General features: G+C 43.4%; 1 protein-coding gene across 4 annotated transcripts in view; it reads right to left on the bottom strand.

Moving 5' to 3' along the window:
• Nucleotides 1-2,089: 2,089 nt before the first annotated feature.
• The window catches only part of bloc1s2 (biogenesis of lysosomal organelles complex-1, subunit 2), a 29,834-nt gene continuing 13,810 nt past the window's right edge, over nucleotides 2,090-18,113 (bottom strand). For 2 of the 4 annotated variants that reach the window (XR_009717911.1, XR_009717912.1), the window contains 2 exons: nucleotides 8,479-8,585; nucleotides 2,090-2,724 (listed from right to left, as the gene is read on the bottom strand). Coding sequence is in view for 1 of the 4 variants with exons in the window: in XM_061297654.1 (XP_061153638.1) it covers nucleotides 8,566-8,585 (20 nt within the window). In the remaining 3 variants the exon portion in view is untranslated. Of the gene's footprint in view, nucleotides 2,725-8,069; nucleotides 8,586-18,113 lie in introns of those variants that run through there. The other 2 variants (XM_061297651.1, XM_061297654.1) reach the window with 1 other exon arrangement.

Here is an 18,113-nt window from a genome sequence, read left to right as displayed (position 1 = left end):
ACTTTCAGTTCAGCTTTGGCCATGATTTTTCCCTAATGAAGTGGCCTGTGATTAGGTACACCTAAAAATGGCGGTGTACCTAATGGGGTGTCCGAGTGACGTCACAGATCAAACAGCCAATCAGAAAGTGGGGGTGAGGGCGGGTGTGGCACTTTTCACTTTCAGTTAAGCTTTGGCCATGATTTTTCCCTAATGAAGTGGCCTGTGATTAGGTACACCTAAAAATGGCGGTGTACCTAATGGGGTGTCCGAGTGACGTCACAGATCAACCAGCCAATCAGAAAGTGGGGGTGAGGGCGGGTGTGGCACTTTTCATTTTCAGTTAAGCTTTGGCCATGATTTTTCCCTAATGAAGTGGCCTGTGATTAGGTACACCTAAAAATGGCGGTGTACCTAATGGGGTGTCCGAGTGACGTCACAGATCAACCAGCCAATCAGAAAGTGGGGGTGAGGGCGGGTGTGGCACTTTTCATTTTCAGTTAAGCTTTGGCCATGATTTTTCCCTAATGAAGTGGCCTGTGATTAGGTACACCTAAAAATGGCGGTGTACCTAATGGGGTGTCCGAGTGACGTCACAGATCAACCAGCCAATCAGAAAGTGGGGGTGAGGGCGGGTGTGGCACTTTTCACTTAAACCACCGGTGTCGACCTCCAGTCCTCGATGGGCCGCGTTCCAATATGTTTTCCAAGTTACCCTCGTTAAGCGCACCTGCGTGAAAAGTTTTAGCTCTTTTCACGTTCTGCGGGAGCTAAAACTTTTCACGCAGGTGCACTTAACGAGGGAAGCACACGGACACTCCATTAGGTACACCGCATTTTCAAGTGTACCTAATAACAGGCCACTTTATTAGGGTGCACTTAACAAGGGAATCTTGAAAAACATGTTGGAATGCGGCCCCGAGGACCAGAGCTTGACACCTGTGACCTTTGACCATGATATTTCCCTAATAAAGTAACCTGTTATTAGGTGCACTTGAAAATGGCGGTGTACCTAATGGAGTGTCCGTGTGCTTCCCTCGTTAAGTGCACCTGCGTGAAAAGTTTTAGCTCCCGCAGAACGTGAAAAGAGCTAAAACTTTTCACGCAGGTGCGCTTAACGAGGGTAACTTGGAAAACATATTGGAACGCGGCCCATCGAGGACTGGAGGTCGACACCGGTGGTTTAAGTGAAAAGTGCCACACCCGCCCTCACCCCCACTTTCTGATTGGCTGGTTGATCTGTGACGTCACTCGGACACCCCATTAGGTACACCGCCATTTTTAGGTGTACCTAATCACAGGCCACTTCATTAGGGAAAAATCATGGCCAAAGCTTAACTGAAAATGAAAAGTGCCACACCCGCCCTCACCCCCACTTTCTGATTGGCTGGTTGATCTGTGACGTCACTCGGACACCCCATTAGGTACACCGCCATTTTTAGGTGTACCTAATCACAGGCCACTTCATTAGGGAAAAATCATGGCCAAAGCTTAACTGAAAATGAAAAGTGCCACACCCGCCCTCACCCCCACTTTCTGATTGGCTGGTTGATCTGTGACGTCACTCGGACACCCCATTAGGTACACCGCCATTTTTAGGTGTACCTAATCACAGGCCACTTCATTAGGGAAAAATCATGGCCAAAGCTTAACTGAAAGTGAAAAGTGCCACACCCGCCCTCACCCCCACTTTCTGATTGGCTGTTTGATCTGTGACGTCACTCGGACACCCCATTAGGTACACCGCCATTTTTAGGTGTACCTAATCACAGGCCACTTCATTAGGGAAAAATCATGGCCAAAGCTGAACTGAAAGTGAAAAGTGCCACACCCGCCCTCACCCCCACCTCCTGATTGGCTGGTTGATCTGTGACGTCACACAGAGACTCCATTAGGTACAGCACCATTTTCAAGTGTACCTAATAACTTTATGCATTTTTTGTACGTGTCAAGAATGTGTATGTGACTACTTGCTCTTTATTTTGGGGGACACCAACATATATTACAGAACGTAAAACACATACATATTGTCATATAAAGCAGTGAACCAAATGTCAAACTTTGGTTTTCATCCCGAAAAAAATAAAAACAAGGAATAAAACACCAGACAAGTTTTAACAGGTTTTAATGTTTATTAAAATAATAATAATAATACAAGTAAATTTCAAACCAGCACTCTAATGTTGCAGTAGATGTATTGGATAACAATATTTAGGCGTATAAATGCCTATATACACGTTATTTAAAAACTACTGTAAGTGTTATAAAATCAAGATTAGCCAAAGAGAAGCGTCATCTCCCCGTTGTTGCATAACGGCGCATCCCTTCATGCAATAAAGTTAGCCGTTAGTTTGGAGAAAACGTGCATAAAAGTGGTTCTTTCTTTCCTTGGCAAATCGCAAATCTACATTCTGGCTTACGTAGTTCACGCCAGGAGGGAGACGCAACACGTTCACTGACTGATCCGTTGATGCACGGGAAGGAAGGCAGTTTTGACTCATTGACTCGTTCGCGAACGGGAAAGTCAGGATTCGTTCCCTCACTGATTCGTTCTCGCGATGAACTGGAAATGCAAATCACTGACTCGTTCACTCACAGCTCCGTTCCGTTGGTCATCGGGAAATGCAATTGACGACTCGTTCGTGAACGGGAAGTGACGTCATTTTCTTCTTCGTTTTGCTGTACGGCGTGGTGGCACCAGCTTCAATGCGCATTACCGACACCTACTGGTTGAAGTCATATGAACTGAAAAAAAAGAACCAATCACTTTAGGAAGTTATTCGTTCACTGAAAACATTCGTTCTTTTGAACGAATCGTTCACTCATGAGCCAACACTACTCTATATGTATGCCTTTACAATGTTAATGAAGCTAGTTCCGGTTAGTATTAAGTTGTTCACTCTTGATTGGGAAAACATTTTTACTTCAGAAAGTCATTTTTAAAATGATGGCTTTACTGTATATTCAGATCATGCAAACTCCACACAGGGAGGACTCGAACCCGCACCCTCCTAAATACGAGTCGGTCGTGCTAAACAGCGCCCCACCAAACCGTCTACCTTACTCTATAGTCGATGTTGAAATTATTTACGGCTAGGGTTTCAAACGCTCCAGTTTTTCAAATTAGGGTTTCATTTTAGCATATAAAAGTATTAACCTATTTGGTTTAAAAGGAGGACACAAACGGGTGCAGGCAAATGAAGTCAGTCAGTTTGTACGTGTAGGCAGGATTAATATTCCGGATTAATGCGCTGTTTTGGACGAGGATCCCATATGAGAACAGCAAGTCTTTGTCTGGCACAAGAGGATCCTTTTTTGTTTTTTTCTTTGAAAATACAAACATTCAATCCAGCGGGGGCGTTAAATGTGCTCAGACGAGAGGCTCGTGTTAATTGTGGTACACAGGAGGGACGGGATTAACCTAATTCCTGTGTTCCCATTTTAGGGGGCCATAAAGGGGGAAATGTAGCCGGCCTCCAATTGAGTGGATTAACTCTCCACAATTTGATTTCATGTAGAAATAACACAGCATCATTAGTTGATAAGATTTTGCTCCGTTTATATATTTATTTATTTCATGTCTGGATGATGCAAAGCACATCATATTTGACATCAATCAAGTGTACCTAATAAAGTGTCACTTTGAGCGTTCCAGACAAACGCCAAGCAGATGTTTATTTGTTGTCGCCGTGAGACACGTGGAGCGTGGAGATAGCGTTTCCTTAACACATTAACTGTCCGTGTATATTTATGACCTCTCGGGGACAATGTCACGGATGTCTTCGGCTGCACTGTGGTGTTTTTTTGAGCTTCGTGCCAAAGCTGGTAGGAATGTGAAAGCTGAAGGTAGCCTTCACTGCTGAGGTTTATTGTGGTGGTTGTAAAAGCTAAACCGAACCATATTTTTGCTCTTGCATCTACAATCAGATTTCCAATCCATGCTCTCCCGGTCCCATCTGGTTCCACTCGGAGGCCGACATCAGAGATGGTGGACGACAATCCACTTTCCCGTTATGATGCCTTGCTCATTTCCCAGCAGCGCCTGATGGATGCACTTAGGAGGGAACCGACCAGCGCTCGTCATCAGATCAGATGCAATCTCTTGTTGGGCTCGTGGGGAAGGGAGGGGTGGGGGTGATGAATGACAGGACACTGGCTGGGTGAGAGTTCAGGGGTCAGGATGCAGGACCTCATGTGCTCGCAGGTCAGGGGGTTAACAGGTAATGCGCTTGATTGTTGAGGGATGAAAGCCAAAGGCTCGTTTACGGCGGAGAGGAAGAGGAGGGGCGACTGAGACCCTCCTTTTCTTCATCTTCGTCCTTCCCTGTCTATTGTCTTCTGTCACTCGCTTTATCTCTTTTTTTGTTTGTGTGACAGAAGAGTCACACTTTTTACGTCTTCTTTTATGTGTCGGAAACGGCACAAATGCTTACTCGGCGGAAAAGCTGCCCCCCTAAAATAAGGAGCGTTTGACCTTGGGGAAAGGTCAGACACAAACAATGACACAATGCAAAGTGCACTTTTTTTGGATGTGGTATTTCATATGTGAAGGTTGGATGGTTAACTCTTAGATCACGGATGAAAGTCGATGAAGCTTAACCTCATCAAGTATCAACCAGACTACATAGACATCAGCAAATCCATGCAGCACCAGAAGTCGCATTAATTATAACATTTAATTTTTAAAAAAATATATATTACATGGCTCTCACTAAAACAGATTTCCAAATATTTTGCTTTTATGGCTCTCTTAGTCAAAAAGGTTCCCGACCCCTGATCTAAGGGTCAAAAGAAAAAAGGCATCGTTTTCCTCATTGTTTGGAATATTAAAGGGCCCGTCAAGGAGTTAGACGGAGAACTCTCCTTGCAGGCCCTCTGACAGGCGCGTATTTATGTGCTGACAGGAGGAAAGATGCAATGTGTACCAAGGTTAGGGCTCAGCTCCAGCGGGGTGAACGGCGCGTTCCTCTCCCCTCCTGTGGCTGGCGTCCCACAATCCTTCATTCACACACTGCTTCTATATGCAGAACACCTTCCCAGAGCTCAATGTGGGAGGACCATGAGGGAAAAGACACACTGAGGAGGTTCTTGAATTTTTTGGGACCACTGAAGGTATAATGTAGCCAAGTTCCCAAGAGAGAGAGAGAGAGAGAGTTCGTTTTTTGTATTTCACATTTACAGAAGCACCATTTATTCGGCGTGACTGAGGATGTGGATTATGAATATGATCTGTAAGAGAGCCTTCGGGGTGATTTATCCACATGCAGAGTACTGTCACTTACCGTTCAACACCAGACAGTAAAATGGATACTCAATGCCTTCTAAGAAATGCCATGTCCCAAATAAATATGAGTGGATGTGGAAAATTGTGATGGATAGGCATTCATTTTATTTTCATTTTCTATTCGTTAATTTTTCTCTCTAGGTTTTATTTTAATTAAAATATTTTACAAAAATAAAAACAATTGCACATTGACAAAACATCAACTCAATTCCACAGATAAATACATAAATAATAAAGTGGGGAAACTTGTCACGTGACCGGGACGAGCGTCTTGACTTGAATTAATTGATCGTCGATAAAAAAAAAAAAAAAATGTATTTTTTTTTTCCTGTGCGGCTTGGCAGCCCGGTACCAGTCCGCGGCCCGGTGATTGGGTACCTCTGATTTAGTGGTTGCACAGCTTGTGCAATGTTAAATTGGAGCTGGCACAAACACACGTTCCCATCATTGTGAATCGTGCCCCCCTCTCCAACCCCTCCCTCCCGCCCTCTTTTCTGGTGTCTGTTATTATGAATGATGAAGAGAAGATGGCCTCCACTGAGAGCTTGCAGGAGGTCAGAGGCAAAAAGAAAAGGCGGTTCTGGTCCGGCGCCAACATACACAAAAGTCATACGCGCATTCCTCTTTGGGCTGAGGCTGAAGCCAAGTAATGAAAAATGCAGGCCAACACGAGTGCATCCTAATAAAGAACCCCGGGGAGAGCTTTGCTAGCGCTAATGCTAAGGGCATGTTCGCAAGCATTGACAGTATAACAGTGTTAGTTGAAACAAATTCTTGAAAGATTCTTGAAATGAAGCCCAGGGGGGAAAGCGGTTCAGCTAAAATGAAAAAAGAGAAAGAAAGCCAGGTGGCGACAAACACGTCATCTTCCCAAAAGAGCCTTTTCAAAAGCTTCCTCGTAAAAGTTGCTCAGCGTCGGCAAGGCTGAGCAAATGCTGACGGGATGAGACGTCATTGCGGGCTTCTTTGGAAGCCAGCGTCATGGATTGCTCACACGCCGCCCTCTTGTGCGGGAACTTCTAAGTTCACATTCTCCACGCCATCTGCTCAACGCCTTACGGCTCCGGTTTCCACCTGCGCGTTTCCGGCGTTTTCCTGACTTGCTCGAAGAAAGCTGACCTCGGGATGTTTCAAAGAGCAGATGTTGATTGATGATATCAAAGCTGGTGACTGGTGTGGGATTTCAAATTGGGGCTTCATGTCTGGGTTAGGATTGGATTAGGGTTAATCGATGTGCAGAATTTGAGATCTGATTGATGGATCGGTCTTTCTGTGTACGCGTCATTTCTCAGTTGTGTGTCTGGAACTGCAAGACCTTCATGATAAGGCCCTCTGAGGACTACTCAGGTATGTGTTTCTTTTGGACTCTCCCTACCATCGTTTTGAACAGTATGACCTACACTGTCTTTTTGTTTGCACAACCATAAATCAGAATCAACCGCAGACAGACAAAAACAACTCCCTAGGATTGAAGTTTGTCCGGAGGATTTATCTCCAGGAATGGGATGAGGTTTTATTTTGCCTTCAAGATAAAGGAAGATGTGATATCACAGAGATCAAAAGTCTTCAGATAGCCTTTTGGTTTGGGGTGGGAGGCGAAGATGGATGCAGCTAGCTTGCCTTTTGCTTGTCTATCAAGCGTGTTAGCAAAACAGGGCAAAGTTTGCACTTCTGACCAATGAAATCTTTTAATGTAGGGTTCCAAGATGGATTAGAATTGGATTGTGAGGACTCCTTTCATTAGATGAAGGTCAGGTTGAAATTGACGTCTTGTCAGGAACATAAATAATGAGCCCAAAATGTCACCCGTCAGCCAAATCCAATGATGTTGTCAGGTAATTCTTTTTAATTAGAAGGCGCGACGGTGGACGTGTCAAAGGTCATCCCCCCCCCATCTCGGCCATCCTGTCCTGCCGTTTCACGCCCGCGTGACGGAATATTCCAGTCGCTCATTATTCACGGGTGAGGAAAATGGCAGAGGGTGAACTTCCTGGAAAGATGGCAGAGCTGAGATAACGGCACGATGCCAGAGTGGAAGGCAGCACAGCACGGTCGTTATATTTTCAAGCAAGATTTCACACAGCTTTCAAGTTTCAAGGGAAATCTCGTTCACTTTCCTGTCTTTAACTTGCCGCTTCCTTCGTTGCGGGAGATGAAACGCTCGTGTTAACAATACTAATAACGAGAACGGGTTTGATTGCGGGATGCTCTTTTTGAACGGAGCCAACATTCACTGGCAGGCCCGACCCACCAATGAATGTGCTCCTGACTAACCAGGAAATGTACGAAAGACACGGTACCGAGGTCATGATCCGATCAACACATGGAAGGATTTCAATCAGTAGTTGACATTTATTATTTCTTTAATTTTTTTAATTCATTTGCTTTTCTAATGTGGTCAATTGTAAAGAGATTTGATGGACACTCCCTATGATGGAAGACGCATTTTTAACTACTCTCGTCACTTCGACAACTCTATGATAATGTTTCATTTCGGAACATCCCTACACTGAGGGATTTAAAAGCACCGGCATGCATTTTTGACATTTTTTTGTTCGGTGCGGTTATGACGTGACTTTAAACCTGATTTATCGTCAGGCAGATGACCGCGCGACACAAGCAAAACAAAAATGGCAGAAAATGAGCTCTCAGGGATTGAAAGCCGCACACTTTGAATTAAAGCCAAGAGTCCCGGAGAGCACGTTAGCCCTGGATGAGGGGACGACAGAAGTGTGGAATGTGTTCAAATAAACGTCACGGTCGACTAGAGCAGGACTTCTTAAAATCCAGAGACATTTGACATGGCTGAAATCCACCTTTCATGTTTATTAGCATTAAGCGAAGCAAAGTTAGCATTACGCTAAGCAAGGTTACCTCAGGCAAAGCTGTTTTTTTTTTTTAACAATTGGTAGTAAACTTCAACTGAAGCATCCAAGCAGCGCTAGTGACTCATAAACTTTTACTTTGCAGCTTGTTCTATTTGGTTCCGCCATTAGCTTAGGCTTGCGTCATTGGCGCGGCAATCAACGGTCAACATGAGGGGAAGACTCCACCCGAGCTAAATGGCGGCGAAAGCGTCTACGCACTTCCCACCAGCCTCAAAAACGAGGTGAAAGTGTGCGAGCCGGAGGAGGGGCTGATGGGAAGGCAGTGGCAGAAACAATAGAAGCATAAGGTGGGTTATTTAGAGCCCAAGCGGCGATGAGACGACCTACTGAGGCATTTGATGGCCGCTTAACTGGCAGCTTCCTCTTCCTCCGCCCTTCCTCTTCCATGGCCGACAGCTTCCTTCTCGTGTCTGCTCAGGTTTTTCCTGGTTTTCCTGTGATGAGCGGCAACGCAGAAGAAATATTTTATTGGTGTTTTTAGTAGCTTTTCCTGAATTAAAGAGATAGTGAACATATTAAGCCGGAAAATGTTTTATCCGTGTTTAATTTGATAATTTCACAAACACCTCAATTTTATGAGCCACACTCAAAGCAAATGAGGAAAACTAAAATGATTAAAAACAGTTTGTGACTAGCTGGAATGCATTTACTGTATTCCCTGAGTACTTTGGGGAGAGTCAAATGTGTGCTGTAAATGTTTACAATAGCCTGCAGAGAGATGGATGAGCACATTAAGTGTGAGTACGGTTGTAAATACTGCGTCAGGGTGTTGAGGCAAAGTTCATTGGGCTAAAATTTCAAGAAAACTTTCGGCAGGATTTGTAAAAAAATAAAAATAAAAGCAAAATGCATTTGTGTGTAGTCTTCCTCTTGATTCATTTTGTCAACAGTGGATGTTTTTGTCACCATATTTTCTTCTTAGTTTGTTTGCAATATTTGTGAATTAGTGACACCTGCAGGACTTCAACAGAACTGCAACAGCAACTCCCCATGGAAGTCATATTTACAAATGATGGGCACTATTTAAGTGGGTGGTTACCATGGGGGGGGGGGGGGGCTTGTTCACTCTGCTGGGGATAAACCACACGTTCAACCCCGCAGCTCTAACCACAGAATTCCAGCAACATTCTTTCTGATTTATTCATTACGCCTCACAATACAAGTGATATTGAATCCGATGTTGCAACATACGATTGTGAAAGGTACACATGCAAACTTCTAGTCGTAGCCTTGAGCATCTTCACAGCACCGAGAGGACTATTGCGCCACATGCAAAGATCAGGCGAAATCTAATTTAGTGGGTCCAGTAATGAAACTTGGAAGTCGGGGCGCTCATAATTTGTTAAGGTAATGCCGTACCGACCACTAATATGCGGTTTACCATACTCGGGAACTTTTATGTTTTCAGTTGGGGTGATGGTGGTGGGGTCACCCAAGCGTGGCCCCACCCCTCCCACTTCAAAAAGTCAAAGATCAAGTCCCGAGAGAGACAAGAGGGGCTGCAAGACGAGATGAAATAAACAAAGGTGACGATGTAGCGGTAATCCCTCAGGTGTGCGCGGTCTGGACGAGATGTTTGACAAAACGGCAGTGGCGTACAAAAAATATTTACAACAGGCTTTAAAAGAGCAGTACTTTTTTTTTTTTTTTTTTTTAAATAATGACATATTGATAAATTGGCAAAACTCAATGAAATTCTAAGACGACATCATCACCTAACATGACTTCCAATCCCGAATGTGGCCAGTACATTTACTCAATAAAATAGGGTTAGGTGGAAGTTGTTACAATATACAACCATTTTGCACTTCCAATAATTAGTCCAACGTGTTTCATTAAATGACTGAGCGCATTTACGCCAGCCGAGGTGTCTGAGTAACATCTTTGGCTTTCACTAACCGCAACATCGCTAACTTGCGTGCAAAGATTTTTAGCACATGACGAACTATCACAACAACAATCAAACCGGGACAGACTCACTCGACCTTTATCTTTGCGTGGAGCCTCGCTCGCCTCTTTGTTCTTTTGCGGTTAACTGACGTGTAAGTGCAATCAGCTGTCGGCTATGAAACGGCCAAAGCGCCAGCGTGACTTCACCGACTGTGTCGTTTTCAAAACGTGATGGGAAGTCTTTAATTGGAGCCAGACGCCACCCGTATTCATATCCACAAACTTTTCGGCAACATGTCTTCGCTAAAGACGACAAGATGTGTACGGTTGTTGGCCTCTGACTCACTGCACTTGATTCAAGCTGCTTGCGTCTTCTTTGTGTTTTTACAGAACGCGTGACGCACCGCGCTGTTGTTTAGAAGAAGGCCGGTGGAGAAAAGACTTTTCAGATGCTGGGATTTATAACGGAAACTCATAAGGTCAAACATCCATTACAGGGTGCCTGACCTTTAATTTGCTGGAATTAATCCATCCATAGTTGGGGCATAATGATTTTATCCACCTTGACCACTAGTGGGCAGCGTAACACTTTTTGTTTCACAGAGGATAAAGAATATATGTCTTTTTATTTTTATAATGTACATGTGCGTATTTAAATATCCAAGTGTATCTAACACTGCAACATTGACTCTACTTTTATTAGCCTGTCATTGTGCGTTAGCATAAAGCTAGCTGACTTTCCCCTGGCAAGAGTTATGTGGTTATTTGGTTAAATACACAATGTCTATTTGTTCAATGTTCAGTAAACTTTCCGTGTTGCTTAACAGATGCATACCACGCATTGCTGACAATCATGGTCACAAAAGGGGCCTCGTCAGTTTGTCATTTATTGCTGACCGCATCGTTGCTATAAAAATAGTGAGGTTAACGACACGACTCTTGTGAAAGACTTATTTCTCATGGCTCACACAACACACCAAAGGAAAAGGCTTTAAAAACACATTTTGATATGTTGAGGTCAAAACATAACAATAAGCACTGGATCACTGGGTAATTCTTTACACGTGCTTTTGGGGGAGCATCTGTGGGAATTTTATCCAGAATAACATTGATTCAGGATTAAAGATCACTTATGTTGGACCTGCCGGTTCACCATCTCGATTACAGGCTGTGTTTTCTTCCGAACCAAAGTCATCCAAATCATACACCAAAGGGTCTTCCCCAAACTACTGACACTACAAAGCTGAAGGTGTGTCATTTTGTGTGTATATGAAAAAGAAACAATCTAACCAATATTTAGGACGTTTGCCAAATTAGCGGGCCCACCCCTGCTATAGAATGTCGCAGTTTGCCTCTGTGATGTCATCATTGAAAAATGGTCTAAAAGAGTTTGGATTATGAAGAGGGTGGTAGTGGTGGTGGACGAATGAGGTGAAGAGACACAAGACAGAAAATGGCCGCATGACGCACACAGTTGAAGGTAACGGTAAAAGACGTCCATGTCGCCATGGTTACGTCGCCCAGAGAGGCCCAGTTCTACTCATGCATCTATACGGAACATATGGCGGCGAGCTCTTCAGAACGAGGGGCCGGGACGTGCAGTGGCACGGAGTCTGTTTTTCATCTGACTGGTTTTGGAACGGACTGCTCGTGTAAGATGAGCTCCAGAAAACATTTCTGCGGTGTCAATCATTCAGCGTGGGAGCTCCACTATTGCTGACGTGCTTACTAATCTCCAAATAATACCATCAATTACAAATTAACTAATCTTTGTATGAACTATGACGATTCCAAAGTGGACCCGCCCCGCATTGCTCGGCCAAGGCGGTCGTCAACATGTCACGTTAACGGGCACAGGCAACGTGGAGCTCATTAGATGACGTCATGTGCTACACTGACTAAGGACAGAATGTGTTAAGCGGGGGTATCGACATTTTTCTAATGTCAGAGACTGAAAGAATTTATTGAAAATGGACATGTTGATACAAAATGTTGGAATTTTGGCTCTTCTCGTTTTTAGAGTTGCCTAGAAAACTAAACAGGCTTCCAAGGCTGTATTTTCCAAAGGCGGCACTACCAGGCCAATTTTGGAAAACCAAGCCTGCCGCCCCTACTCGGTATAAATTTCTAGCTGGATAAACACTCCTGCCAAATTTGGTTTGATTTATACAGCCTAAGATTATTTAGTGACAACACTAAGTCTTCCTCTTTTTTTTTTTACTGTAAATTTCGGAACAACTGTTGATTTATCAGAGAACCACTTTGCTTCTCGGTTTAGGTTTCTGGCTGTGTTACCTTGAAAAATTGTTTACCTCCCAGCTCCGAGAAGGTCAGACGGCAGGAGCGTTGACTGCATCTTGGAGGAATGCGTGAGCCTGGATGCTCTGACACACCATCGCACTGTAATGACGTCTGGCAAATGGCGGCCGGGCCGTTTCACAACACTTACTGGAATCCGCGCCATCCCTCCCCTCACTAACCCAGGGGAGGGTCTCATCACTTCACTGAAGTTATCAAGGAAAAATGAGCTGATTCCTCAATTTACCCGCTGGGGTCCGATCCGCTTCACATTTGCGTGGTATTTAAGGACGCCAAGTGGCTGGCAGGGAGTGTGTCGGTTCAAATATCCGGCGGGAAGTAAAGTGCAAATATCTCATTATGAGCGCTGTGGCGATGACAAAATAGGAAACAAAGATCCGTTACCACCACAAATGTCTGCTAGCTTAATGCTAACAAGCGAAAACAGCCTTATGGAATTAGCATCAACGTTCGCCGTAAATTTATATTTGAATAAAAAACGGTAGTGAGGCATATTTTCTTTATCCTCTGCAAAAAACAAATCATATTATTCCAGCTTAGTTTACTCTACTCTGCTTCTTTATCAATTTGATGTGTGGAAGTGTTATACTGCCACCTGGTTGTCAAAAGACCAGCACTATGCCCAATGAACTATCACGACAACAAATTATTTGGCTCCGCCGTTTCTTGTGAACATGAGATGATAAGTAGGCTCATAAATAATGCATGGGAGAGCTTAACCAGTCGCATAACACAGACAAAGCCATTGAAAGTGATCTACAAGCTGGAGGGAGGAAGGGAGGAGCTGGACTTAAGGTTTTGCTTCACAGATGGTAATGTGATTTTATTGGAAAATTAGCCACAATAATACGCAACAACTGGTTTGAATTAACTTAACATGGATATGAATAAGATGAGGGGGAGCAGGTGCATCGAGGGCATTTGGACCAAGTAGTAAGAAGTTTTGGCCGGGCTGGATTCTTGTGACAAAATATTTTCCATGTATCCCGCTAGCCAAATCGATCGTGGTAAAAAATTGTTTTTGCATCATAGGTCTCTTGAAGCTCACTTCCAAGATGTCAAAAACCTACTCACTACTGCCCCCTAGAAAACTGAGGCTTAGCATTCCCTCAATGACTCACACGGGCGGAATTTACTGGAGTTGCCGCATCTACCTGGCAGTGCCAAGGGCCGAGGAGGAATCTGGGTGGGACATCATGGCCATGATTTCCAGCAGCTGTTGTGGGTGATCAAAGCATAGCGAGCATGATTGGAAATGTAAGCGGAGAAGGCCAGCCGTCAAGCCACCACTGTCAGGATCCATCCACCTGGATGAAATAGCACGGCTGCCACGCCGCATTTGGAGGCCCGGTTGTGATCTGCTCCTGTCTGATTTTTTTTTTTTCGTGCCTCACATTCAAAACACAGGAGGAAGTATCCAACTGACCTAATTATAAATAGGCTGACCTCACGGGCGAGGTAGTAATGATGAGTGTGGGTGCTAGTGGAGGATTCGAATATCTGCAACAGCTGAACTCGCCAGACTGAGGGGAGGGCACGGAAGAATCATTTATAGGACGAGTTAATAAAGTCTCATAAGATTTGCTGCCATTTGAGTTATAGAGGTCTCGGGTTGAAGTCTTACAAGATTTCAAATCTTACGCAAAGTATCATGAAACTACGTAAGTCTTATGAGATTTTTTGGGGGGCAAGATTTTGCAAACATTTTTTAAATTTTGCAAGATTTCAATTTTGCAAGTTTGCAGAAGTTTTGTTTATGTCTCACGAGATTGATTTCGTGGTCTCGACACATTTTCTAAAGTTTCACAAGATTTATTGTGAGATTTAGAGAGGTCTCAAAAGATTTACCGTAATGGCATGTCACCAGATTTACTACCAAATTTAGTGAAGTCAAATCTCACCAACTCAAGACTGACTAAAGTTTCGCCAGACTTACTGAGGTCTCCTGACTTTTGACCTTTCTACTTTCTAGTCAGTTAAGCTCAAGTCTGAACAGGAAGTTCAATTCCCACGACGGGAGGCTATGTGACCTCATGAGCGTTCACCTCTGACCTCCAACACGCCCATATGAACAGCCAGGTGTCAAAGAGCAAAGTTGACGTCAACAAAAATGCCATCCTTAATCTTGTGTCTGTCTCGAGTATTTTGTGAAGGAATTTGTGCAATAGACAGCAACTCGAATTTAGCGTAGCATTAAGCTGGCTCTCCTTCAGAGACACATAATTAATTTTTCACTGAACGCCGCTTTTGTCTGAGTTTACAAACCTCCCACTGTGTTATCTCCTCATAGTCCTAATGAGCATGCACAAATTGGAGCTTTTTGCGAATAATATGAAGAGGAAACTTCTTTCCCCCGGGCGCTTGTGATGTTTTCTTTTCATTAGCCATTTACATAGCCGCAGCTCATTAAGCGACGCCGATGAGAAAAACATCTTTCGGGGTTGCATCAAAGGCTTGTTATCTTTTCCTATTAGCCCAACTGACAAAAGCTTGCCTGCCTGTGTGTGTGTGTGTGCATGTGTGCCACGCCGAAGCTGCTTCCTGAATATCGCTCATAAGCAAATGTCAGGATCAGAGTGTGGGATTGGTGTTTTAGAAAATAACTGCTGAGTAAGGTCTTTTTCGTCACTACCCCTGCAGCTACATCCCTCTTAACTGGGCACACACACTTTTGCTTTTTCAAACTACCATCACCAGTATCAACCCTCACAAGGCCAATCATTAAGTATCCATAAGTGGAACTCAATAACTTGTCAAATTCAAGTTCGGAGCGCTATATTTTAAGACTTTGACATCACTTACAAGCCCTGAGCGCGTATTAGCTGTCTTCAGTGTGACTCGCATGGAAACCAAACAAGAACACCTCATGTGATGCTTTGACTTGGAAACCAGGGAGCGGGACTTCCCCCCACGGTACCTTGCCTAATGTGATTCCCCTTCTTGAAATTGTGCAGGGCATGATGCACATTAGGAGCAAATCCCATTTGGAAAGGTATGTTTGCACGTGTTTGGGACCGATCATGTGTTGGGATTTAACAACCTTGAAAAAAGTAGAATGCCACAATATTATATTTAAATAAATATGCAAAGGGTAGTATGAGGTTATAATTTTGTCGACAAAAGTTGAGTTATTTAATGAGGGGGCGGGGGGGGGGGGGGGGGAAGTAACAATATTGGTTTCAGTTATGTTATGATGGATTTGTTGCTCCTGAAAGATTTATCACCTGGATTGAATCTGGAATGTGTGTTGGAGTAAATAAAGCGATTTCTTTACGGATTCGCCCACTTTCTTTTCAGATCCCGATAAAATAATGACTTTACCATGTCGCATTCAGCACACACACACACGAGTGTTTGCCTACGTGGACGTGCACCCGAGATGCACCTAAGAGTGTGGAAAGAATGTGAGTGACTTTGATCCAAATGTGTACACACACACACACAGGAATATAAGACCATGGTCCAAGTCACCTAAACTACTTGGAGACAGTCTTATTTCATTTATAAAGCTCCATCTTCCCCAAGGAGAGCTGATGGAATGGAGGAAGTGAGAAGACTGCAGGAAATCAAATGAACTGGCTGCAGAAGCGCAAGAGATGAAATACGGACGGAGAGGGATTGTCGTTTATTCGAGAAACAGAGGTGGAAAGTAGACTACTGACGTTTATCTTGCTACATTACATTTGTTTTGTTTTTGTTGTTGGTTGGATGGATGGATGGATGGATGGATGGATGGATGGATGGATGGATGGATGGATGGATGGATGGATGGATGGATGGATGGCATTGTTTTCTTGTTTTTAACTTTTTAACTCTTGTAAAGTGACCTTGAGTGACCTGAAAGGCGCTTCTTAAATTAATTGTATTATTATATTTTTAGTATTAACTGATGACATCACCAGGCAAGAAGAAGAGAAACTACGGAGAAAATGCACTTTGGTGCCACGTGTCAATTGTTATCAACATTATCGAAGACTGATTTTTTTTAATCATAAAATAAAGTAAAATACATTTAATTTAAAGTCTCTTTTTTAAAAATGAAATGATTTTTTGGGGCACAGTTTAACATGCAGAGAATAACAGCAAGTTCCGTGTCCCAATGAAACATAACAGATTTTTTTTGGGACTACTGTGACCATTGACAACTCTGACGATTTAAAGCGACCATATCGCATCAAAATGGTGATACGGCCGTTGTTTTTTTAAGTTGTTAACGAGCGCCTTGCTGCGGCGACCGCATGACCGCAGAGTGGATTTAGCGGGCTGCTCTGTGAGTGTGCTGCCCACAGGAAGTTCCCACTCTGCTGCCTATCAGGGCGGAAAATGACTGTTTGTTACAGACTTAAGTCACAAATCCTCCCTCTCTAACACACGCGCACACACACACAACCTAACATCCCTTTTCCCACAGCAAGCAACGAAGCAGAGATGTGTCAGTTCATGGAAATATTTGCTTTTGTGTGGCTATGGATAAAAGTGGTGAGCAATTCCACTTCCTGCCAATCCTTCAGGTGGGAGCAAGTCACATGGGTAAATCATATAAAAGTCTCAAGACTCACTTCTAAGTTTCATATTTACTGGAGGAAAACTTCAAGTTAAGTCGGGGCACTTTACATACGCAAACAAAACAAAGAAAAAAAAAATTAGGTTTTCACATGAAAATACGCAAGGCTGTAGTACAAGTCTAGCAGCTTCTCGTACTAAAACCAAAAATGTGCCGCTTGGCTCGCAAGACCGCTTCTTGCTAAAACGGAGCTCTGTTAGTAATCCAAAAAAAATCTGCCAACTCCAGCAAAAAAAAAAACATTGATTTACACGATTAACAATGTCCAAGCTGGATTTTTTTTATGATGAAATGAATGTTTGTTTTAATTGAATATAATTGAGTTTTTCTTCCAAGGGTATGGAAAATTTTAAAGGGCTTCCAAGTCTTGTTTAGAGCCTTGCATTCATTCCAAAGATCCAAAAGAACAGCCAAAAAAATATGTAATCATTTTTTTAAAGGAAAAGTGCTAATTGTGTGAATGCTAGATATTTATTTTGCACAAAAAGGTCAATGCATTCACCCAAGAAAAATTGCATCATAGGTTGGAAAAAAAGCTCAATCGGCTTCACTGAAAGTTTTCTGTGAGCCAGAAAGCGCCACGGGAAACACTAAATCCTGATGTCATTGTTTAGATGACCTCTTCCCATAAATCAGACTTGACCTGGCGGGTTAATTGACCAAGGGGCGTACGTCCAAGTATTGTATTGCGCAAATGAAACTCGATCGTCACGGCAGCGCGTGAAAATGAAAAATAAAAAAAAGAAGGTTGCCAAAGTTACACATTTACACACCGCTCTGACGTTCACCGCCTTGTCATTTCATGGGAGAATGAGAGCTGCTCTCTTTCCAATGTGATTAAAATTTGATACAACTTTTTTCTTTCTTAATGTGAACATGTCTCACTTTCCCAGCATACACCTGGCATGACCGCAGGCTGCATACAAAGCGTCCGCTTAACGCAGACCCCCGCGCTGCCTTTAAATTTCATTTAGCCTTGAACCTTTGCCAAGTTCAAACTCGGCCTCAGGAGATAAATGTGATCCTTGTGGATTCTCTCTCTCTCTCTCTCTCTAGACTCGCTTTTTGGGGGATTCTTGTTTATTATCAGGCGCCAAGGAAAGAATAGAATACTATAGAAGTCTATTTTAATCACTGTGTCATCTGTATTATTTTCCGCACTGATTTGTGTACTTATAACCCTCGCAGC

This window comes from Syngnathus typhle, linkage group LG14 (genome assembly GCF_033458585.1).
Source record: "Syngnathus typhle isolate RoL2023-S1 ecotype Sweden linkage group LG14, RoL_Styp_1.0, whole genome shotgun sequence".
In the NCBI taxonomy this organism is placed as follows: domain Eukaryota; kingdom Metazoa; phylum Chordata; class Actinopteri; order Syngnathiformes; family Syngnathidae; genus Syngnathus; species Syngnathus typhle.
The sequence above is the reverse complement of the archived record's forward strand: the minus strand, read 5'-3'. Positions and strand labels throughout refer to the sequence as shown.